The sequence below is a fragment of the Otolemur garnettii genome, unplaced genomic scaffold (assembly GCF_000181295.1).
Source record: "Otolemur garnettii isolate 467f Iridium unplaced genomic scaffold, OtoGar3 scaffold00018, whole genome shotgun sequence".
In the NCBI taxonomy this organism is placed as follows: Eukaryota; Metazoa; Chordata; class Mammalia; order Primates; family Galagidae; genus Otolemur; species Otolemur garnettii.
In genome coordinates, this window is record NW_003852413.1 from 16,034,475 (window position 1) to 16,054,419 (window position 19,945).

The window sequence follows — 19,945 nt, forward strand, 5'->3', positions numbered from 1 at the left end:
GGCTGGATTCGAACCCGCCACCTTAGGTGTATGTGGCTGGCACCTCAGCCACTTGAGCCACAGGCGCTGAGCCGGGACCACAATTTAAAACTCACTGCTAATATATTTCTTAAGCAAGCCTAGTCGGCCATGTGATGCTTCATCAATATAAAGTTAAGATGTTAAGAACCAATGATACAGTGACTCAAGCTAGCCAATTAAATATAAACTCCCTTCTAGATAGAGTTTTGAACTCACTGAGACTTTCTTAGATGGATCAGAGTACTCCTAAAGACATCCAGGACACAGGACCAATTTGAAAGGCATTACTGTAGTCTGGACTCACCGTGTTCTCAGAGCCTAGGCCAGGACGCTCCCTATAGCCTAAGCCTCCTCCACCAATGTTCAGCTTTTTGCCTTTTCCTCCTTTGAAGCGAGACTTCCGAAACCAAGCATTCTGCATGGAACATAATTCAATGTTAAGTCAAGGGAGAGAGAAAAGGCCAGAGGAAAAAGACAAAGAAGAAATTAAATATAAGAATTTTTTGCTTCATCTTTAGTCAGTGCATTTCTGGCAAGGGAGGAACTCTTCACAGGAAATGTAGATTAGCTTCTTTTTGGTACTTTAAGCCACTAAAGTTAAGTTTTCCTTCAGGACCTTCTGGGAAGGATGTGAGTATGTAAACTTCAAATGCAGCATGGTCACCCTGGCCATTTCTAATATACTTGAGGAAAATGAATTTATTTTTTTCTTCTGGAACAACCTATACATACCGTAAGACATAAAAATCTAGAGCTTAATTTTGAAGAACTAGTGGGTTCAGAAGCAAAGGAAAAAAGCTACGTGAAGTGGGGCTATTTAGAACTGACTCTAGGCCGGGTGTGGTGGCTCACACCTGTTGTCCCAGTGCTGTGGGAGGCTGAGACGGGTGGATCACCTGTGCTTAGAGGTTGGAGACCAGCTGAAGACCTGCCTGAGGCAGAGTGAGCCAGAGTGAGACCCCGTCTCTACTACAACAACAACAAGACAGCCGGACCTTATGATCCCAGCTACATGGGGGGCAAGAGAACACTATAGGAAGAAGTAATAAAATAAAAAAAGAAATAGAACTGACTCTAGAGATAGACTCCCAGAAGTAGCCCAACAACTGCAAATTCAGTTACCCTCAGAGACTTAAAGTTTCACTGACGTTGACTACTGCCAGAATACTACTCAGTAGATTTACCCACATTCTGTTAAGAATGCAAACATTCTGATAGGTTTAAATGAGGTAAAGTACTTCAGAGGTAAAGCAGGCTTAAGAAAAAAAAGCATTGAGCACAGAACTGAGGCACAAAAAGAGATGTCAGGAAATGCCAAAAGAAAAAATCTATGTTGTTTAAAATTTTAGTTTATGACTGACTCTTTATACCCAAGAAGGGTGGGGGATGGACACCAGTCTCCTTTCTTCTGTAGTACAGGTCCTTTATTACTCCTGGGACCAGAGCTTGGGTGCTACCACACTACAACTGTGTTGGGGATAAAAAGTTATGTGGATTAATCAGAAATTATTACAGGCTGAGCTAAGTGTCTCATGCCTGTAAACCTAGCACTCTGTGACTGCTTGAGTTCAAGAGTTCCAGACCAGCCTCCAAGAGTGAGATTCCATTACTCTACTAATAATAGAAAAAATTAGCCAGGTGTAGTGGCGAATGTCCTCCCAGCTAGTCAGGAGGCTGAGGCAAGAGGATTGCTCAAGCCCAAGAGTTTGAGATTGCTGTGAGCTATGGTGCTAGGGTATTCAACCCAGGGCAACAGTGAGACTATCAAAAAAAAAAACCAAAAAAACAAACAAACAAAAAAAACAACAACAGAAAAATTGTTCCAAACCCACTTGTAATTTGGGGACTGCATGTTTTAAGACAACTCAAGTTTTGAGGCAGATGCCTCACTCAGTTTTGCACTAGAGCACACCTGGAAAAGGGAAATCAATGTGGTCTGAGATCTCAGTCTGTAACAAATAGTTAAGAGGTACTATGCATTATTTTTTAAAAGATCACATTTTCACTTTGTCACCCTCGGTAGGAGTGTTGTGGCATCACAGCTCACAGCAACCTCCAACTCCTGGACTTAGGCGATTCTCTTGCCTCAGCCTCCTGAACAGCTGGAACGATAGGCGCCTGCTGCAATGCCTGGCTATTTTTTACTGCAGTTTGGTTGGGGCTGGGTTCAAACTCGCCAGCCTCAGCATATGGGGCTGGCACCCTACCCACTGAGCCACAGGCAGCAGCCCAAGATCACATATTTTTAATCCCCCCAAAGAGAAGACTTTCTTGGGGAAAAGGAGTAGGGAGAACAACAGCCGTCTTTGAGATTGAATTGACTTCTAAATGTGCTATGAAGTAGGCAGAAATTTCAGGGACAGATTTTACCACAAAGGAAAGAATAACTTTTCCATACAGATGCTGTTAAACAGAGAGGATGAGAAGACAGAACAGATGAATTTTAGTATCTCATGATTCCCACCTGTACCTCATAAACCCCACATTCCCTCCCCCTACCCATTTCTTATGAAGTTTCTATTTTATCTGCCCCAGGCTTGCTGAAATTTCTTAGTTTTACAACCATGAACAATTGGAAGTGTGCCCAGCCTCTCACCTGCATTGCCAGATCTAAGAGTTCCTTGGAAACATGCTGATTGGCTCCTTCCAAGTTTCGGACAAGGTCACCAGCAAAATTGCTGTCCTTGGGTGTCAATAAGGTATAAGCCACACCCTTCTCACCGGCTCTTCCTGTGCGGCCAATCCTATGAGTATGGGTGTCAATGTCTCGTGCCACATCATAGTTAATGACAGTCTTAATAGAAGGAATGTCCAGACCACGGGCTGAAATAAAGAGTAACCAAATTCTCTTATTCTTCATCTGGAATCCAAAGGTCAAAATAAATGTTAATGCTCTAAAAACCCACATTTCCCTTACATAGGCAAAGTGCATGGGTTTGGTAACCTGAGATACAGGCAAGTAAGTTACCTCTCTAGAATATATGTCATCACTGTAGATTCTATGATGCTGGGCCATCTAGTGTAAGGGATTTGTATCTTCTGCCATCAAATAATTTGCCCTGGCCTCTCTCTTGCCCCAGGAATATACTTAAAAAAATGTGTCTCAAAGCTGAGAAGTTCTCACTTTTCTGGGAGAAAATTCCAATTTTTAAGGGCAGTTATTAAATTTGGCAGGACAAGACCAGACATGGTGGCTCACACCTGTAATCCCAGAACTGGGTGGCTGAGGTGGGTGAACTACTTGAGGTCAGGAGTTCGAGACCAGCCTGAGCAAGAGTGAGACCCTGTTTGTAAGAATAGCCAGGTGTTGTGGTAGGTGCCTGTAGTCCCATGTACTCGAGGCGCCGAGGTAAGAGGATCGCTTGAGCCAGGGAGTTTGAGGTTTCTGTGAGCTATGACACCATGGTACTTCACCAAAAAGTGAGACTCTGTCTCCAAAAACAAAACAAAACAAACTTGGCAGGACAAAGCCAAAAATCATACTCCAAAAAAATTTTCTGACCTTGACTGAAAGATGCCCAACTAAGCCACATGCAGTAGATCTATATAAGATATCCACTATATTGAACACATAAGGGAATGGCCTTTTTTTCTCAACTGTCTTCTAGGTATAGGGATTCTTTGCTCAAAAAGAAATGTTAAGTGAAAAGTAGCATTCAGGCTATGATTCCTAGTGTGTGGCCAGCCAGGCCAGTAGTCTTTTAATCAGCCTGCTAAGCTAATTTTGTATAGTTAAGACAGATCGTTCTCAAAGAACAAGCACTTAGGTCACTGTGAAATTCATACTCTACCTGCAACATCTGTGGCCACCAGGACTGGAATGTCCTTTTTCTTAAAATCTGAAATGACCTTGTTTCTCTCACTCTGATCCATGTCCCCATGGAGTAGCCCAAGATTATGGCCTTCCTGCTTAAGGTTATTGGCTAGCTCTTCAGCATTGGCTTTTTTAGTAACAAACAGGAGGACGCTCCCCGAAGAGGTAAACTCCACCAGACGCCGGGTAAGCCAGTTCCATTTACTAGGCCCAGAATGAAGAATCTCCACAATCTGTGTCACATCTTCATTTGCCTAAAAAAATGACAGATGACTTTAATGTTGGTGCCTCACACTACCTGAATGGGACTAGCATTAAATTTTTCTACCTGTATCTGGAAGAACCCTGAATAATCCTTGTTGTCCTTGGTCCTTCCTTCAGCCAGTGAAGTACCACTCAAAATTTACATCTCTTCTCTAATTACCTTGTTCTCAACCTCTCCCTGGAGTACATACACCTACCTAATTTGTATGACCCAAAACTTTGCAATACATTTTTATATACCTTTTCAGGGTGTTCCTAACAGAGTAAACTTTTCTGTGGTTCCTTCCACTCAGTGTTCCTAGTACAAATTCATCATGCACAGAGGGCACTCAAAAATGAAAACCAGACAATGTCAAAATGCTAACTACGCAAGAACCTTCTTTACAATAAACATGGCAAGGAACTGAAAGAATTTTCTAAGCATTCTTAACTGAATTTTAGGTCTCAATTCAGAGAAATTTTCCACAATGGGCACATGCACAAGTAGGAAATACCTTATTTTCACCAGATTTTTCAGGTCACCCCCTTCCTCCTAAGCAGGCAACCTCCCACAATCACTTAAAACTTCAGTCCCATCCTAACTCTAGGTAGATTTTCGTGTTTCTTCAAAAAGCTTAAAAAGACTATGAAAATTCTTAAATATTAAAAAATAATCAACTACCATGCATTCTTCACCCAGCTTCAGTAATCATCAACATTTTGCAACCCTACTTCATTTATCCCCCTATTTCAAGCAAATATGTTGTCTCATCTACTTAACAATATTTAAAATCTTTTATCTCAATAGCGAGAGATTAATTCTATGTCTCCATAATATGAGAAATAACCCACTGCAGTCCTGTCCAACCCTGCTTAGATTACCTCTCCAATATCTCCCTGCACCACTCGAATAGGGTCAATCAGGATGTCTCTGGCCAACTTTTCAATTTTTTTCCGAAAAGTTGCACTGAATAAGAGAGCTAAAAGATAAAATAAATTCTGTTAAAGAAACAGCATGCTCCTTTATTGAATATCCAGTAAAGTTCCTTGACATTCAGATTTATTCACTTAAAAAAAAAAAATCACCTGAACTTTAAATTTAGTTTAAAAATTTATTCACTAAAGAAAACAGATTTTGCTCTTATTCTATTTTTATTACATTTTTAGTTAAGATATATTTGTCAGCATGATCCAGAAAAAGATTCTTGTCTTCAAATAGCAGATCTGTACTGTGCTTTGTCTCTATCCACTTAATAAGCCTGTTTAAGTTGGGGCAACTCATTTAATTTCTGAGGCTTGATTTTATCATCTATAAAAATTAGTTAAGTTATATCTCTAAATCATTATCTCCTCTCTTAGTGGTTCTAACCAGTACCCACATGATCATTTTTACTTCTGTAACTGTGACTGCTTATAAAATAAACAGGTATTCATTCTGAGTACAAATGCGGTTCAATAAAGCTGTTTCATACATACTCTGTCTGTCAGGACGGACATGACTTGCTATGGATCGAACCTGGTACTCTGGAAGAAGTAGAACAGTAAAATTAATATTATAACCCTGTAAAACAGACTGGGATGCTTGGAAAAAGTCATTTTAATAAAAGTCTTCACAAGAAGTTATATAAGTCAAAGAAAAATTAAGCTGCTAGATATATCATTCAGTATAAAACTGAAAAATCTTCCTTCCATTCAGCTGGGCTGGGTCGGCAGTGCTCCAATCAGTAAAGATAGTTATGAAGACTAGAAACCAAAGGACCTTTTTTTTTTCTTCTGAGACAGAGTCTCACTTTGTCAGTAGTGTGCTGTGGTGTCATAGCTCACAGCAACTTCAAACTCTTGGGCTCAAGTAATTCTCTTGCCCTAGCCTCCCAAACAGCTGGGACTACAGGCGTCCAGCACAACACTTGGCTATTTTTGTAGAGATGAGGTCTCGCTCTGGCTTAAGCTGGTCTCAAAACCTGTGAACTCAGGTAATCTACCCACCTTGGCCTCCAAGAGTGCTAGGATTACAGGCATGTGCCACCAAACCTAGCACAGGGCCTTCAATGATTTGACATTTGACATTCACCTACCCAGGAACACAGATCTTGACCTCCACAATCAAAGGCATATGAATAAAAATAAAGAATAGAAAAAATACTCCCTCTACATACAAAGGCATTTTCAAATTTCCTCAACTTTACCAAGCCTAACATAGTTTTTCTAAGAAAAATAGCTATTGTCTTAGCTACAGTTCTACAGTCGACCCCATCCAGGAGTATTTTTAGCTTTCTTATGCTGAAAAAATTTGCTGAGTCTATAAAGATACGGAAAAACCTAATATCATGAGGACAGGCACAGAAGAAATAGGTATTCAAGGCATACCAAATCCCATGTCAAACATTCGATCTGCTTCATCAAACACAAGATAAGAGACTCTTTGAAGATTGGTAGCTTTCTTTTTCACATGATCAATTAGTCGACCCTATGAGATCCACAAAGTGAATAGTAAGCATAATTAAAAGCATTTACAAGGACTTTCTGAAGTTTTGCTTCTGAGAAAAGTGCTAATTCTCCAGTCTTGGATAATAGATACTGGTGTGGTTTCATACTTTATGCACTACATACGCTAAGAGAATAGGAATTTTAGAAACTTAATTAGCTTCTTCTTTTACATTAATTGTGATTTAAATTCTGTGGGAGGACAGCCAGAAGCATTTTCGTGAGGCATATTAAAATGACCTGACTTAAAGCATACTGATGGGTTTTAGTGTTTAGTCTACAATCTTCTGGGCAGTTCTGACCATACTCTGAATATCTGATTCTTGATGCTCCTGTGGTAACCAAGGATCCATTTACTTAGACAGCATAAGAGGGGAATTTGTAGTTACTGATGTTTATCTTACAGAGATGCTTACTGTTGTTAGGTAACCAATCAAAATTAAATCAAAACCACAGGATACATCAGGGTATTCTCAATCCTGCTTTACTACACTTTAGGGGGAATTCCCTACAAAATGATGTTTTCCACACTAAGAGACGTAGAGAAGTCACTTAAACCTAAGACATACTTACTGGGGTACACACAACAATTTCTGCCCCTTCCTGAAGGGCCTTGGCCTGCTCCCACATGCTCCCTCCTCCATATACGGCCACTGAGCGAAGATTATAAGCTTTTCCAAACCGCTTACATTCTGCGTGAATCTAAAAGTTGTTAATATATTAATAAACTGTGACACTCACTAATCTCTATCACAACCCAAAAGGGAGTTCTGAAAAAAACTGTGTGTGATATCACAAGAAAATCAAAACCTAGAACATGCTTTAAAAAATCACAATTGTATTCATCATCACATATCGACAAGCTATCAAAACTCCTGTTTCTATGATTAATTTTCCCCTTTTCTTCCTGATCCTGTCATTGCCCTTTACCAAGAAAAATGAATTCACTTTGGAGAACAACATTATGAGCTTATAATACAAATAATTCCCATAATACTTTTCCTCCCTCTTAAACAGTAGTTGTAAAGAAAAAAATGTATATTTGGTTATATAGGAAATATTTAACAAACATTTTGCCAAAGTTTCATGGTAGTGCAACAATGGGAATGTACTTGCTACAACTGCACACTGTACACTTAAAAAAAAAAAAAAAAGTTTCCTGATCATTCTATTTGACAAGTCAGTCTCTTGCTAGTCCACAAATGGAAGTTAGTATTCTATTGAAAACACATACCTGCTGGCAAAGCTCTCTAGTAGGACACACAATGACAGCAATTGGTCCATCACCTGGTTCCAACTCCTTCTGGTCCATTATATGAATCAACATGGGCCATATAAAGGCTGCGGTTTTCCCACTGCCTGTTTTAGCAATACCAATCATGTCTCTACCACTTAATGCCACAGGCACACCCTGGAGGAAAAAAAAATATGTATATCCACATTAAAATTTCAATTCTGAAGATGTACTGAAGGAAATCTGGGGGAAGAACAAATTGGCCATTAATGACATTCGTTTTCAATGGGACAAAAATATCCTGGGCTATGTATACTGGCTGTGAAATAGTGAAAATATCTGATAATCCCATAGTTTTTTAATTTATAGAAAATAAAATCATTCTCTTCATGTGGATCAGCCACCATTTACAAAATGACTCCATTTTGCATAAAATATAAAACATGAAAAATTATAATTCACAATGGAAGTGGGTTACTAAAATTTTAAAAATTTTCTCACCTTGAGAAGGTAATAGGATACAGCCTTTTGACTGAACCCAAATTTTACAGAATGAATCCTTCCTGAGAAGTCTGAATTTGGTTGAGGGACTGCACTTGCGGATCTGGAGGGCTACATGTGGCCCTTGAGGCCACAGGTCCCCAACCCGCTACAGACGATCTCATTCATGAACAGGAAATTCTCATTTTTCTGAATAGGAATAAATAAATCCCATATGTGAATGGGAAACTGAAGCTATTACCTCTAATAATAAATGAGGATTTTCAAGTCATGGGCAAAGGAATTCTAGACATTGATAGTGCCATAAGTGTCCATACAGAAATCTTTTTTGTAACATTTAGACCTCACAAGTTATTTTCTTTATATTTCAAGATATTTATCAGATAAAAAAATGTCCCAGTTACCTAGCAATTTTTTTTTTTAAATTCAGACAGAGTCTCACTTTGTCACCTTCAGTAGAATGCAGTGGTGTTACAGCTCACAGCAACCTCAAACTCTTGGGCACAAGTGATTCTCTTGCCTCAGCCTCCCTAGTAGCTAGGACTACAGGTACCCAACACCGTGCCTGGCTATTTTTGTTTGTTTAGCAGGTTCAGGCTGGGTTTGAACCCACCAGCCCTGAAGCATATGGCTGGCACTCTAACCACTGAGCAATGGGCGCCCAGCCACCTAGCAACTTTTTAGACTGGCAAATAATTGATTTTTTTTTTTTTTAATTGAGACTCACTCTGTCGCCCTGGGTAGAGTGCTGTGGCATCATAGCTCACAGCAACCTCAAACTCCTGGACTCAAGTGATCCTCTTGCCTCAGCCCCCCAAGTAACTAGGACTATAGGCTCCTGTCACACACCTGGCTACTTTTTTCTATTTTTAGTGGAGACAGAGTCTCACTGTTGCTAAGGCTGGTCTGGAGCTCCTGAGCTCAAGCAACGCACCTGCCTTAGCCTCCCAGAGTGCTAGGATTATAGGCATGAGCCACCATGCCCAGCCAGCTCTTTATTTTATTTATTTATTTATTTTTTTGAGACAGAGCCTCAAGCTGTTACTCTGGGTAGAGTGCAGTAGCATCACAGCTCACAGCAACCTCCAACTCCTAGGCTCAAGCAAGTCTCCTGCCTCCGCCTCTCAAGTAGCTAGGACCACAGGTGCCCACCACAATGCCCGGCTATTTTTTGGTTGCAGCCATCATTGTTGTTTGGTGGGCCCAGGCTGGATTCAAACCTGTCAGCTCAGGTGTATGTGGCTGGCGCCTTAGCTGCTTGAGCCACAGGCACTGAGCCAACTCTTCATTTTTAAAGGTTTCAAAGATAATCTTGAATTTCATGTAGGTTTTTTCCCCTTTAATTAAAGCAAAAGCTAAAGATTGAATCACAAAAGAAGTATGTGGGCACCTTCTATCCATGTCAATGCAGTTCCATACTAAACACTAGTTTTACTTGCTTGCAAACTTAGCATAGTCACGAAATATGATTCCACTTCATTTTTTCTTTCATTTTCTTTTACTTACCTGGCACTGTATTGGAGTGGGCTGTGTGTACTCAGATTTCCGAATCTGGTGCATAAGTTGTTCATCAAACCCAAAATGAGCAAAGCTACTTCCTGGTCTAGGAGGTGCAGCACCAGAGACCTAGAGATAGAGACAACTCCCAAGAATGACTTGTACTACAACATAAACAGAACTTGAAGTTCAACAATACTTATCTGGATTTAGCATTTTAAAATGAGTATGATTAAGTGAAAATATTAACCTGTAGTCAAAAATCATGCACTGAAAAAGCAAAACCTCAAATATAAACCTCATAAAAACTCCATGATAAACATTCTTGAGATAACTTTGTCACATTGATTTAAAATGATTAAATACCTAAAAATCTCTTAAATCCAAAGTAATTTTCTTATAAGAAATAATGAAAAAGGTAGGGTGGTGGGCCAGTGTGATGGTGGATGAGGAAGAAGACCCTGCTTTTGAGGAAGAAAATGAAGACATTGGAGGAGGTGCAGAAGGTGGACAGGGTAAAAGAAATAAGATTTTTTTCTAAAGAATTGAGATGTATGATGTATGGCTTTGTCTCACACTCAGCAGTGGTCAAGCTACTACTGTGCTCAGAAGAAGAATAGGGCTGATAAACGCCATTTTGTCTCCAACAGTGGTGTCCTTTCAGTGCTTCTCCAGTGGTGCTGATTGATATATTTAATCACAATTTGACTTGAAAGCTTTTTGAGGGTGTGTGGGGGACTGCCAACATCTTGGGAAACAGAAAAGTGTACACATGCATGCGGGCAACACACATACATCCCTCTCTCAGAAAATATGAGTCAAACATAACATAGCAACAGACAGGGCAGACATAGGGCAGAAAGTTGTCTACACCACAGTAGCACATTTTCTCTGTGGTTTCACTTAACATCTCTCAGCACTCTAAAAGAATGTGTCTAATATGCAACCCAAAACTTTTTCATGCGAAATTTAAACTGTTATTCTGAAATTGGTAAATGCATGCCTTTAAAAAGTGTTAATTTCATCTAATTTTTTTGAAAATATTGTATGTACTAATCTATCTTAATTTCAAAATATTCTAAGACTTTATATGTCGTTCACAACTATTAACGTTGCTTCATCTTCATGTAGATGGGGACTCCTACCCTTCATCACTAGCCCACCCAACACAGGACATATACAGTTGACCAGAAACATCAATGAAAAACTGATCTTATCATAAAATACCATTTGGAGGACTAAAACAATACAATCATGACACACAAGCCCAAGGAATATAAAAATTACCCTGGCAAAGACAGTTCAAGAACCATTAGAAAAGACATTTGAGGTTATTAGTCTGGTTAAGCAATAATATTAAATCTGGACTAATTAATGTTAATATAAGAATATCTGGCTTATTATCTTACCCGAAGATTGAGCTTATGCCGGAGATCTATTAACTGCTGCGGAGTGAGGTTGGTTATCTCTTCATGCTCATTGTAAAAATTTTTTTCAAATGGTGGGTAGTCAATCTGCAGGTCCAATTATTCAAAGTTAGTCTAGAATTCAAGAGTCAATCCTGTAAGTTTGATTTTAATGCAAAATAACTTTTACAAATATTACACAAGCCATTCCAGCTAGAGAGAGTAAGGGAATTAATTTATTCTTGACATAAGTCCCAAAAAGTAGAACTAATACCTTTTCCAGTAATACCTATATTACTGTTTTCAGTATAAATACCAACCTACTTCCTAAAGAGACTCCTAAGGACACTTGAGATTTGAACAACCCTAAAGCAGACTAAGGAATCTTTACAGTGCCCAGACCTAAGAGGACAAAAAAGGTATTTTACTCATTATTTAAACATGTTTGGGATTAACCTGTTAACTCAGCTCTAAGCATTTGAAAATATTTATAGCATTCCTTTACTGATGCCGTGCCTTTAGAGTACTGGTTCTCAACCTTCCTAATGCCGTGGTCCTTTAATACAGTTCCACAGGTTGAGAACGGCTGCTTTAGAGAGTTCTCTGTTTAAAAATATGGAGCTGCGGCTTCGTGTCCAGACTCAGTGGTTAGGGCACCTGGGCTGGTGGGTTCGAACCCAGCCTGGGCCTGCTAAACAATAATGACAACAAGAACAACAAAAAAGAAAGATAGAGGGGCTTACAACTCTTTTTTTCTTCTTCTTCTTCTTTTTTTTTTTTTTTTTGAGACAGAATCTCAAGCGGTCACCCTGGGTAGAATGCCGTGGCATCACAGCTCACAGAAACCTCCAATTCTTGGGGTTAAGCGATTCTCTTGCCTCAGCCTTCCAAGTAGCTGGGAATACAGGTGCCCACCACAACACTCGGCTATTTTTTTGTTATAATTGTCATTGTTGTTTTAGCTGGCCTGGGCCGGGTTTAAACCCAACAGCCTTGGTGTATGTGGCTAGAGCCCTACCCACTGAGCTACAGGCACCACTGAGTTGCTTACCACTTAAAAAAAAATGTATGGACAAGAATTTCTAATTTCAAACAGAGAAAACAGTCATTTCTGCTACTCTTTTCATAGCTTATTGCACTAAGGATACAAAACATAAATACATCACCAAATAGCATATAATGTCTATAATAAACTTATTTTTTTAAGGAGAACTTAAACCTTTTACACGTGGCCAAAAATTTCACAATTGGGAATATATCCAAAACAATTTACTGAGAAGCATGCCACTATTTTACATTTTTGGAGACTTCTTTAACATCTCAGTAAAAATAGCTTCCATATTATTCAAATTGTTGCAACAGGTAGTTTTAAACCCCTAAAGAAAATCTGGTCTCAAAATATGAGTAGCTGGAAAAGGGAGGAGAATATTTTAAAAGCCTTTGCAGATATTTGTGAATTTATACTATACTACAACTTGACAAGTATTCATTTCCTAAAGGTTCTTTTTTTTTTTTTTTTTTTGAGATAGAGTCTCCCTCTGTTGCCCTGGGTAGAGTGTCATGGCATCATAGCTCGCAGCAACCTCAAACTCTGTGGCTCAGCCTCCTAAGCAGCTAGGCCTATAGGCACCTGCCACCAAGCCCAGCTAGCTTTTTCCTAAAGCAAAAAAGCCAATGGTTATTTTCTCTGTGTAATCTGAAACAATATCATTGTTATACTGATATATTACAAGTCATTAGTCTATCATGTATTTTGAATTGAGCATTCAATTTGAGCAATCTTTTAAGACCAGATTTTGTAATGTTATGTACTGGTCACATGGAAAATACTGGGTTCACTGCAGTAGTATGCAGATCATCCACATATATTATGTACATATTTTTAAAACTGGTTATTATTAATCACTATTATCAATTTTATCCCAATAGTGTTTAAGTACTGGGAAGCAGAAAGCTTCCTGTAGTGGATATAATTTTTCTAAATTCTAATTTTCACTTAAACACCTGAATTCCTATCATTGGCAATAAATACTTTAAATTGCATTCCAAGAAAAAAAGCAGTTAATTTGGCTTATAATTCGTAAGTGTGTTGTCCGTAAGATGGCTATAATATTTTGGAAATGCTTATGTGTACTTCCTACTTTATCACACAGAATAAAAAGATACTTAACTTAAGGATCACGTTTTATTAAATAATTTTTTACTATCTCATAAGAACATTCTTAAGTGACACCAGCCTTCCGCTCCAACCATACAACTGCAATGGTATGGACAGGGAAGAAAATGACTACTATGGGTAAAGTGTGGTGCCACTGGCTTCATTCAGGCCCAAGGACAACACTGGCAGTTTTACTTATCACTGCTTTTACATCACTACCACAAATGCTGATGCAGTGAAAAAGAAAAAAATCTTAGTATTATGAAAATTCTTCTAAATTTGTAGACTTTTGAAATCATCTCTTTAGGAGTCCTAAGAATATACCTTGAGAACCACTGGTCTGGACAGCAAGGTGTCTCATGCCTATAATCGTAGCACTCTTGGAAGAGAAGACAGGAAGATTGCCTGAGCTCAGGAGTTTGAGAACAGCATAAGCAAGAATAAGACCCTGACTCTATTAAAAAGAGAAGCAGTCATGCATAGTGGTAGGAACCTGTAGTCCTAGGTACTTGGGAGGCTGAGGCTAAAGAATGTCTTAAGCCTGAGTTTGAGGATGCTACGAGCTATGATGCCATGGTACTGTACCCAGGGTAACAGAGTGAGATTCTGTCCTAAAAAAAAAAAAAAAAAAAAGAGGGCAGCGCCTGTCGCTCAGTGAGTAGGACACTGGCCCTATATATATACCACCACCTAAGCCCAAGAGCTGGAGGTTGCTGTAAGCTGTGACGCCACAGCATTCTACTGAGGGCAACAAAGTGAGACTCGGTCTCTGAAAAAAAAAAAAGGAGGGGAGAGAGAGAGAGAGAGAACCACTAGTTTAGATCTGGAACCACTAGGGTACACAAGATCTAATCTGATATTTAACTTGGATGAAATACTGATTTTTTTTTTTTCAAGTGGGTATTTTAAAGAATCTATAATTCTTGGCTTCACTATGAAGAACAGCCTCTTATCTGCCCCAGATCTGGGAACAAGATTTACAACAATTCAAAAACAAATGCAATGCTGGGCTCAGTGGCTCACACTTACCACTGTGGGAGGCTGAGGCAGGTGGACTGCTTGAGCTTATGAGTTCGAGACCATACTGAGCAAAAAGTGAGACCCCATCTGTAAAAAACCCTACCACTCTGGGAGGCTGAGGCAGGTGGATTGCTTAAGCTTACATGTTCGAGACCAGACTGAGCAAAAAGTGAGACCCCCATCTGTAAAAAATAGCTGGTGTTGCTGCAGGCACCTATAGTCCAGGTACTAAGGAGGCTGAGGCAAGAAGATCACTCAAGCCCAAGAGTTTGAGGTTGCTATCAGCTATGATGCCTCGGCACTCTAACAAGGGCAACAAAGTGAGACTCTGTCTAAAAACAAATAAAAAAGTTTTTAAAAAGATGAAAAACAATATAAGCTGGTCAGTGGCCCTCACCCATAGTCATAGCTACTCAAGAGGCTGAGATGGGAAGATGGCTTGAACCTAGGAATTTGGGCTTAGGCAACCTATTAAGACCCCTACCTCAAAACAAAACAAAAAAACAACTGCAGGTCCAAGGGCCCACTTTGCAAGGAAGACAGTTAAGTGTTACTTCTGGAAAATAAACAAAACTGCTTGAAAAAATTCTTAAAATTCTAAAATCAAATGTGAGCAAGTGATGCAGTGATAATATTCAACAAGATAGGCCATTAAGTCTCGTGGAATTTGTGACTCAACCATTTAGCAGAGATGGTAAGATCCAAAAATTCAAGTATGCTCATGACATAATAAAAGTACTCAGATACTGGGAAAACCTGAATATTAAACCCATGTCACAGTGGTTACAGCACCAGCCACATGCACCGAGGCTGGCGGGTTAGAGCCTGCCCAGGTCAGCTAACTAACAATGACAACTGCAACAACAGCAACACAAAATAATAGCCAGGTGTTGTGGTGGGCGCCTGTAGTCCCAGCTACTTGGGAGCCTAAGGCAAAAGAATCACTTAAGCCCAAGAGTTTGAGGTTGCTGTGAGCTGTGACACCACGGCATTCTACCAAGGGCTACATAGTGAGACTCTGTCTCTAAAAAAAAAAGAAAAAAAAAAAGGCTGAAGAAAACCATATCACCATCTTGAAACAAGAATCAAATCCTACACCACCATACCTCTGAATGATCAATGGGAGGAAGAGGATCAATGATTTTTTTGGAAGGTGCAATTGGATTTCCATCACTGTCATATTCCAGATTGTCTTCCTCTTCCTCCTGAACCACACCAGCAGTTGGATTTTCTGCCATGTATCGAAAATAAGCTTCCTGCAGGAAAGCACAAGAATATTATCACACCCAAGTATAATTGCTCCTGTAATTAGTGCACAGTGTACCAGATGACTGTACAATTAAAGTACCTACACCAAGAAAGGCAAGACCCTTACTAGCAATGATTCCTTTTACAACAGCAGTATTCAGAAGAACCATCAAAGGAATAAATTAGGTAGTTAATACTACAAAATGATTTAACTTGTTTAACAGAAGACTTACAAATCTGTCTGTTCCACGACCTTCCTGGGATGAAATGTCTGCCTACCCTCCCCAGAGCTGCAGAATACATGCTGTGGCTTTACCAATCCAGGTTTGGAGCTGACACTAAGTAGAAAGGTCACAAAACTGGAAAGGACTACTACTGCTCATTCTGGGTTCGCATCATTCTACAACTGAATAATGGGGAAGAAATATACTAATGGACAGTCATTAATGTTCCATCTTGATATATAAACATCACAAATAGAACTCTTACAAAGAAGTAGGGGTTAGATGTTGCTAGAGGCCATCAATAGAGCCTATACACTACCAACTGATTTATCAGAATAAACATTAATTTTGGATTTAAAAAGAATCAAACAGAATAAAGCTCCCATTTGTTTTTGATGTCACAGGTGATCAAAAGTTCCATCTTCAACATGGGGGAAAGCTATATAAATCTTTATATTAACAATTGGTCATACAGGTAGAAAAGGAGCAAATCAAATGACATTGCCTGGTTAATGACAGGAATGGCCATTTCAAGTGAAGGCAAGCTCTAGCTTGTCCCCAGTATAGACTTTGTGGGGTAAAAATAAAAGATAGAAATACTGCATAGGAACTCACTTGATCATCTTCCTCTTCAATGTCATCTCGAATACCCCTGGAAAAACAAGCGGAGAAACAAACTTCCCTGCAAATGTTCCACATACCCAGCTCCATACTTACAGTAGATTAGTGTTGAATTCCATATAACTGAGGAACTCTCAACACTAACAATAACAAAGCAGCAATAAACACACTGTAAACTATCCACCCATCATATATGTGGTTTCACACAATAAGCAGCAGTTTGCATTTCTTTTAAATGGGATGGATTATATAGTATTCCTAGTAATAACAATGACTAACAAAAGTATAAGGAATAAAAACTTCCTGAAGACAGATGCCAAAGGACTTTAGCTTTGTGAACCTATACAACAATATTGCAGTTGCAAAAAGCATTTCATATTAAAAAGGAAAAAAAAATTCCTGCATTTGTTATACACTAGAAAGAATGTCACAATATTTTTTTATTGTCCTCCAGAGTTAGCACTAGAGTTAACTGCTTTCAAGCAAAATCAGTTAGCTTGGGGACAAGAACAAAGGAAAAACTATATTAATTCCTTTACAAGTTTGGGACTAAAACTCCCTAAACAGTTCACATGGAAAGAGGACCCTCCCCACTTGCTGTATCTCTCAGGAGCTATAGAAAGTTATGGTTGCTTATTCCCACAATTATCTCTTTCTAATTAGATTTTATGCCTAACCTACAGCACTCGCTATTCACAAGGCAACTAGCAAGCATACCATCAGTGTAGGGCAGTGGGAAGAGAATGCAACATATAGTTGCACCAGAGGGCTGAACCTCCATATGGCACAGAAAGAGGGAAAGGCCTGAAGCACTGATTGCCAAGCAGAGGGCAAAAAGTTCAACCAAATCCAGCAGAAAAAGGCTTAGGAGTCTATCCAGCAAGGCAAATAGGATACTTGTCTTTCCCAGAAAATAAAAGTACTTCAAGTTCTGACTCTTGTTGCTAAAGCATGTCACTCCTTAACTGAAATTAGGTTTTATTACTAATAACATACAGTCATATCCCTCGATATGCACAGGGAACTGGTATTAAGATCCCCACTTATACCAAAATCTGCACGTTTAAGTCCTGCAGTCAGTTCTGCACAACTGCCATGTAAGAAGTCAGCTGCATTCCTGTGAATTTACATTTGATTGAAACAAAGAAAAAAAAAACCCCCACATACACGTGGACCCACACATTTCTACCCTATGTTGTTTAAGGTTAACTATACATAGTTTTTAAAACCTATTTTATATAATTATGGGACAAACTCAGAACAATGAACCCAAACTTCAGTAATCATGCTCCTGTAATTAATTTCTTGTGTTTAGTAAACAACTCTTTATAGTTTAAGACCAAAGACTATTCTACTAAACAGAATTAATTTTAATTATTACAAATATTTTTATCGCTCTATACTTAAAAGAATATTCAAGATACAGGAAACATTTGTGTATTTTAGTATTTTTTCTTTATAAACTTTAGGGGACTAGGGTTTGTAATAATTTAGCAATTTTCGCGTAACCTTTGTGAGGGAGAAGAAAACAACTTACTTTACGTTTTTTCTTTCCTTGTCCTTTTCTTCAAGCCTCTTCATGTCTCTAGCTGCCTGATCCTAAGGAAACAAAAGGCCATACATAATCACATCAACTAAAAACAGTCAGAAGGGAAATTTCTTTATAATGAACTTTTAGACTAAAACAAGCACCAGCATAGCTTTAGCTATGTGTTTTCACAATTGCAACTTGACACAATCAAATTGCATTTGCCAATTATTTTTCAGAGAAATACCTAAATGCTCTAAAAACTTAGTTATACACATAAATAATGGGCACAATTTTTACCTATAATATATATTATGAATGGAAAAACTAGCAAGAATGTTTAATTCACAAATATATAACTTTTGGCCTTTTAAAAAAAATTTTTTGCAGTTTTTGACTGGGGCTGGGTTTGAACTCGCCACCTCTGGCATATGGGGCTGCTGCCTTACTCCTTTGAGCCACAGGCGCTGCTGTCTTTTGGCCTTTTTATTTAAAGTTAATGATATAATTACAGCTGTAAAGGGCCTTAATTCAGGCAAATCAGCTTTCTCAAAGTGTAGTTTAAGACCATTTACATCAGATTACCAGTGGGAATGGTAAAAAAGGCAAATATTTGGATCTGACTCTGGAATATGGCTCTTACCCTGGGGGCAATTTTGTTCCTAGGCAATATCTGGCAATGTCTGGAGACATTTTTGGTTATCACAACTTTGGGAGCAGGGGGTGCAGTTGGTGCTACTGGTTGGTCGAGGCCAGAGATACTGTTAATCATTCTACAATACAAAGGATAGCCCCCACAACAAAGATTTGTCCAGCCCCAAATGATAATAGTCCTAAGGTTAAAAACCATGCCCTAGAACTATTAAATCAAAATCCTTAGGGGTAAGTGAAATGTGTACAGTTTCTACAATTTCCATAGGCAATTCTTATTTATAGCAAACTGACAATCACTGAATAAATTAATCCTTTTATACATTTAAAAGTCAAGGTCGTTCTGTACAACTATTTTTCACCATAAAACCACATTAGTTTTTCCTACCTATCTTTGATTTTTTTTGTTTGTTATGGAACAATCCTTTACTTTTACATACTTTGACAAAGAGGTTTTCAGTAAACAATCTTTCCAGTGGAGAATGAAAATCAGCCTCAAGGCATCAGCTGCTGTTCTCTGTTGCATGGTCAGGTACACTATAGAATTAAATGTTTCTGATAAAGAGGAATTATTTTAAAAAGAAGTATTATATATGAACAGCCTATTTTTCAAAGGATGCCAAATATATGATATACTCATAAAAATGACAAAAACAATGTAATATAAGAAACAGGTTACAAATATTTGGATAACATACTGTTTAAGCATACATAAAAATAAATCCCATATTCTCTGGGAAATTTATCCCTTTGGGGAATGTCTGTACCTTGAGAAAATGAAGAAAAAACATGTATCCCAAGAAATCTCAAACATGACAAACCATTTATTGCTTTTATTCCTATCGTGAATCATTTAAAATAGCTACTAAATACTTACTACATTGCAAGACACATTATGTCCTAAATAGTTTTGTTAAGTGTAAGTGTCCTGAATAGTTTGATAAGTGGCAAAATACACAGTGCTATAAAAACTCGAATATAGAATGATACAGCATAAAAATATGGGGTCTGGAGGTAAATTCTGGCTCTGCCACCTACTAGGTGTATACTCATCAGCAAGTAACTTAACTTGTTCTAAATCAAAGATGGGAAACTCAGGCTTGGCACCTGTAGCTCAGTGGCTAGGATGCCAGCCACAGACACTGGAGTTGGCAGGTTTGAACCTGGCCCGGGCCTGCCAAACAACAACAACTACAACAAAAAAATAGCCGGGCATTGTGGCAGGTGCCTGTAGTCCCAGCTTCCTGGGAGGCCGAGGCAAGAGAATCGCTTAAGCCCAAGAGTTTGAGGTTGCT

At 38.7% G+C, this 19,945-nt stretch overlaps 1 protein-coding gene across 2 annotated transcripts in view; it reads right to left on the reverse strand.

The window, feature by feature from the left end:
- DDX42 (DEAD-box helicase 42) overlaps positions 1-19,945 on the reverse strand; it is a 49,163-nt gene that overhangs the window by 4,354 nt on the left and 24,864 nt on the right. For both annotated transcript variants that reach the window (XM_023511053.1, XM_003786199.3), the window contains exons 4-16: positions 18,009-18,070; positions 16,466-16,502; positions 15,485-15,634; positions 11,204-11,308; positions 9,804-9,923; positions 7,797-7,973; positions 7,136-7,264; positions 6,446-6,545; positions 5,555-5,602; positions 4,961-5,058; positions 3,813-4,089; positions 2,618-2,844; positions 326-436 (exon numbers count right to left, since the gene is read on the reverse strand). In XM_023511053.1, the coding sequence (XP_023366821.1) occupies positions 326-436; positions 2,618-2,844; positions 3,813-4,089; positions 4,961-5,058; positions 5,555-5,602; positions 6,446-6,545; positions 7,136-7,264; positions 7,797-7,973; positions 9,804-9,923; positions 11,204-11,308; positions 15,485-15,634; positions 16,466-16,502; positions 18,009-18,070 (1,641 nt within the window). The remainder of the gene's footprint in view (positions 1-325; positions 437-2,617; positions 2,845-3,812; positions 4,090-4,960; positions 5,059-5,554; positions 5,603-6,445; positions 6,546-7,135; positions 7,265-7,796; positions 7,974-9,803; positions 9,924-11,203; positions 11,309-15,484; positions 15,635-16,465; positions 16,503-18,008; positions 18,071-19,945) is intronic.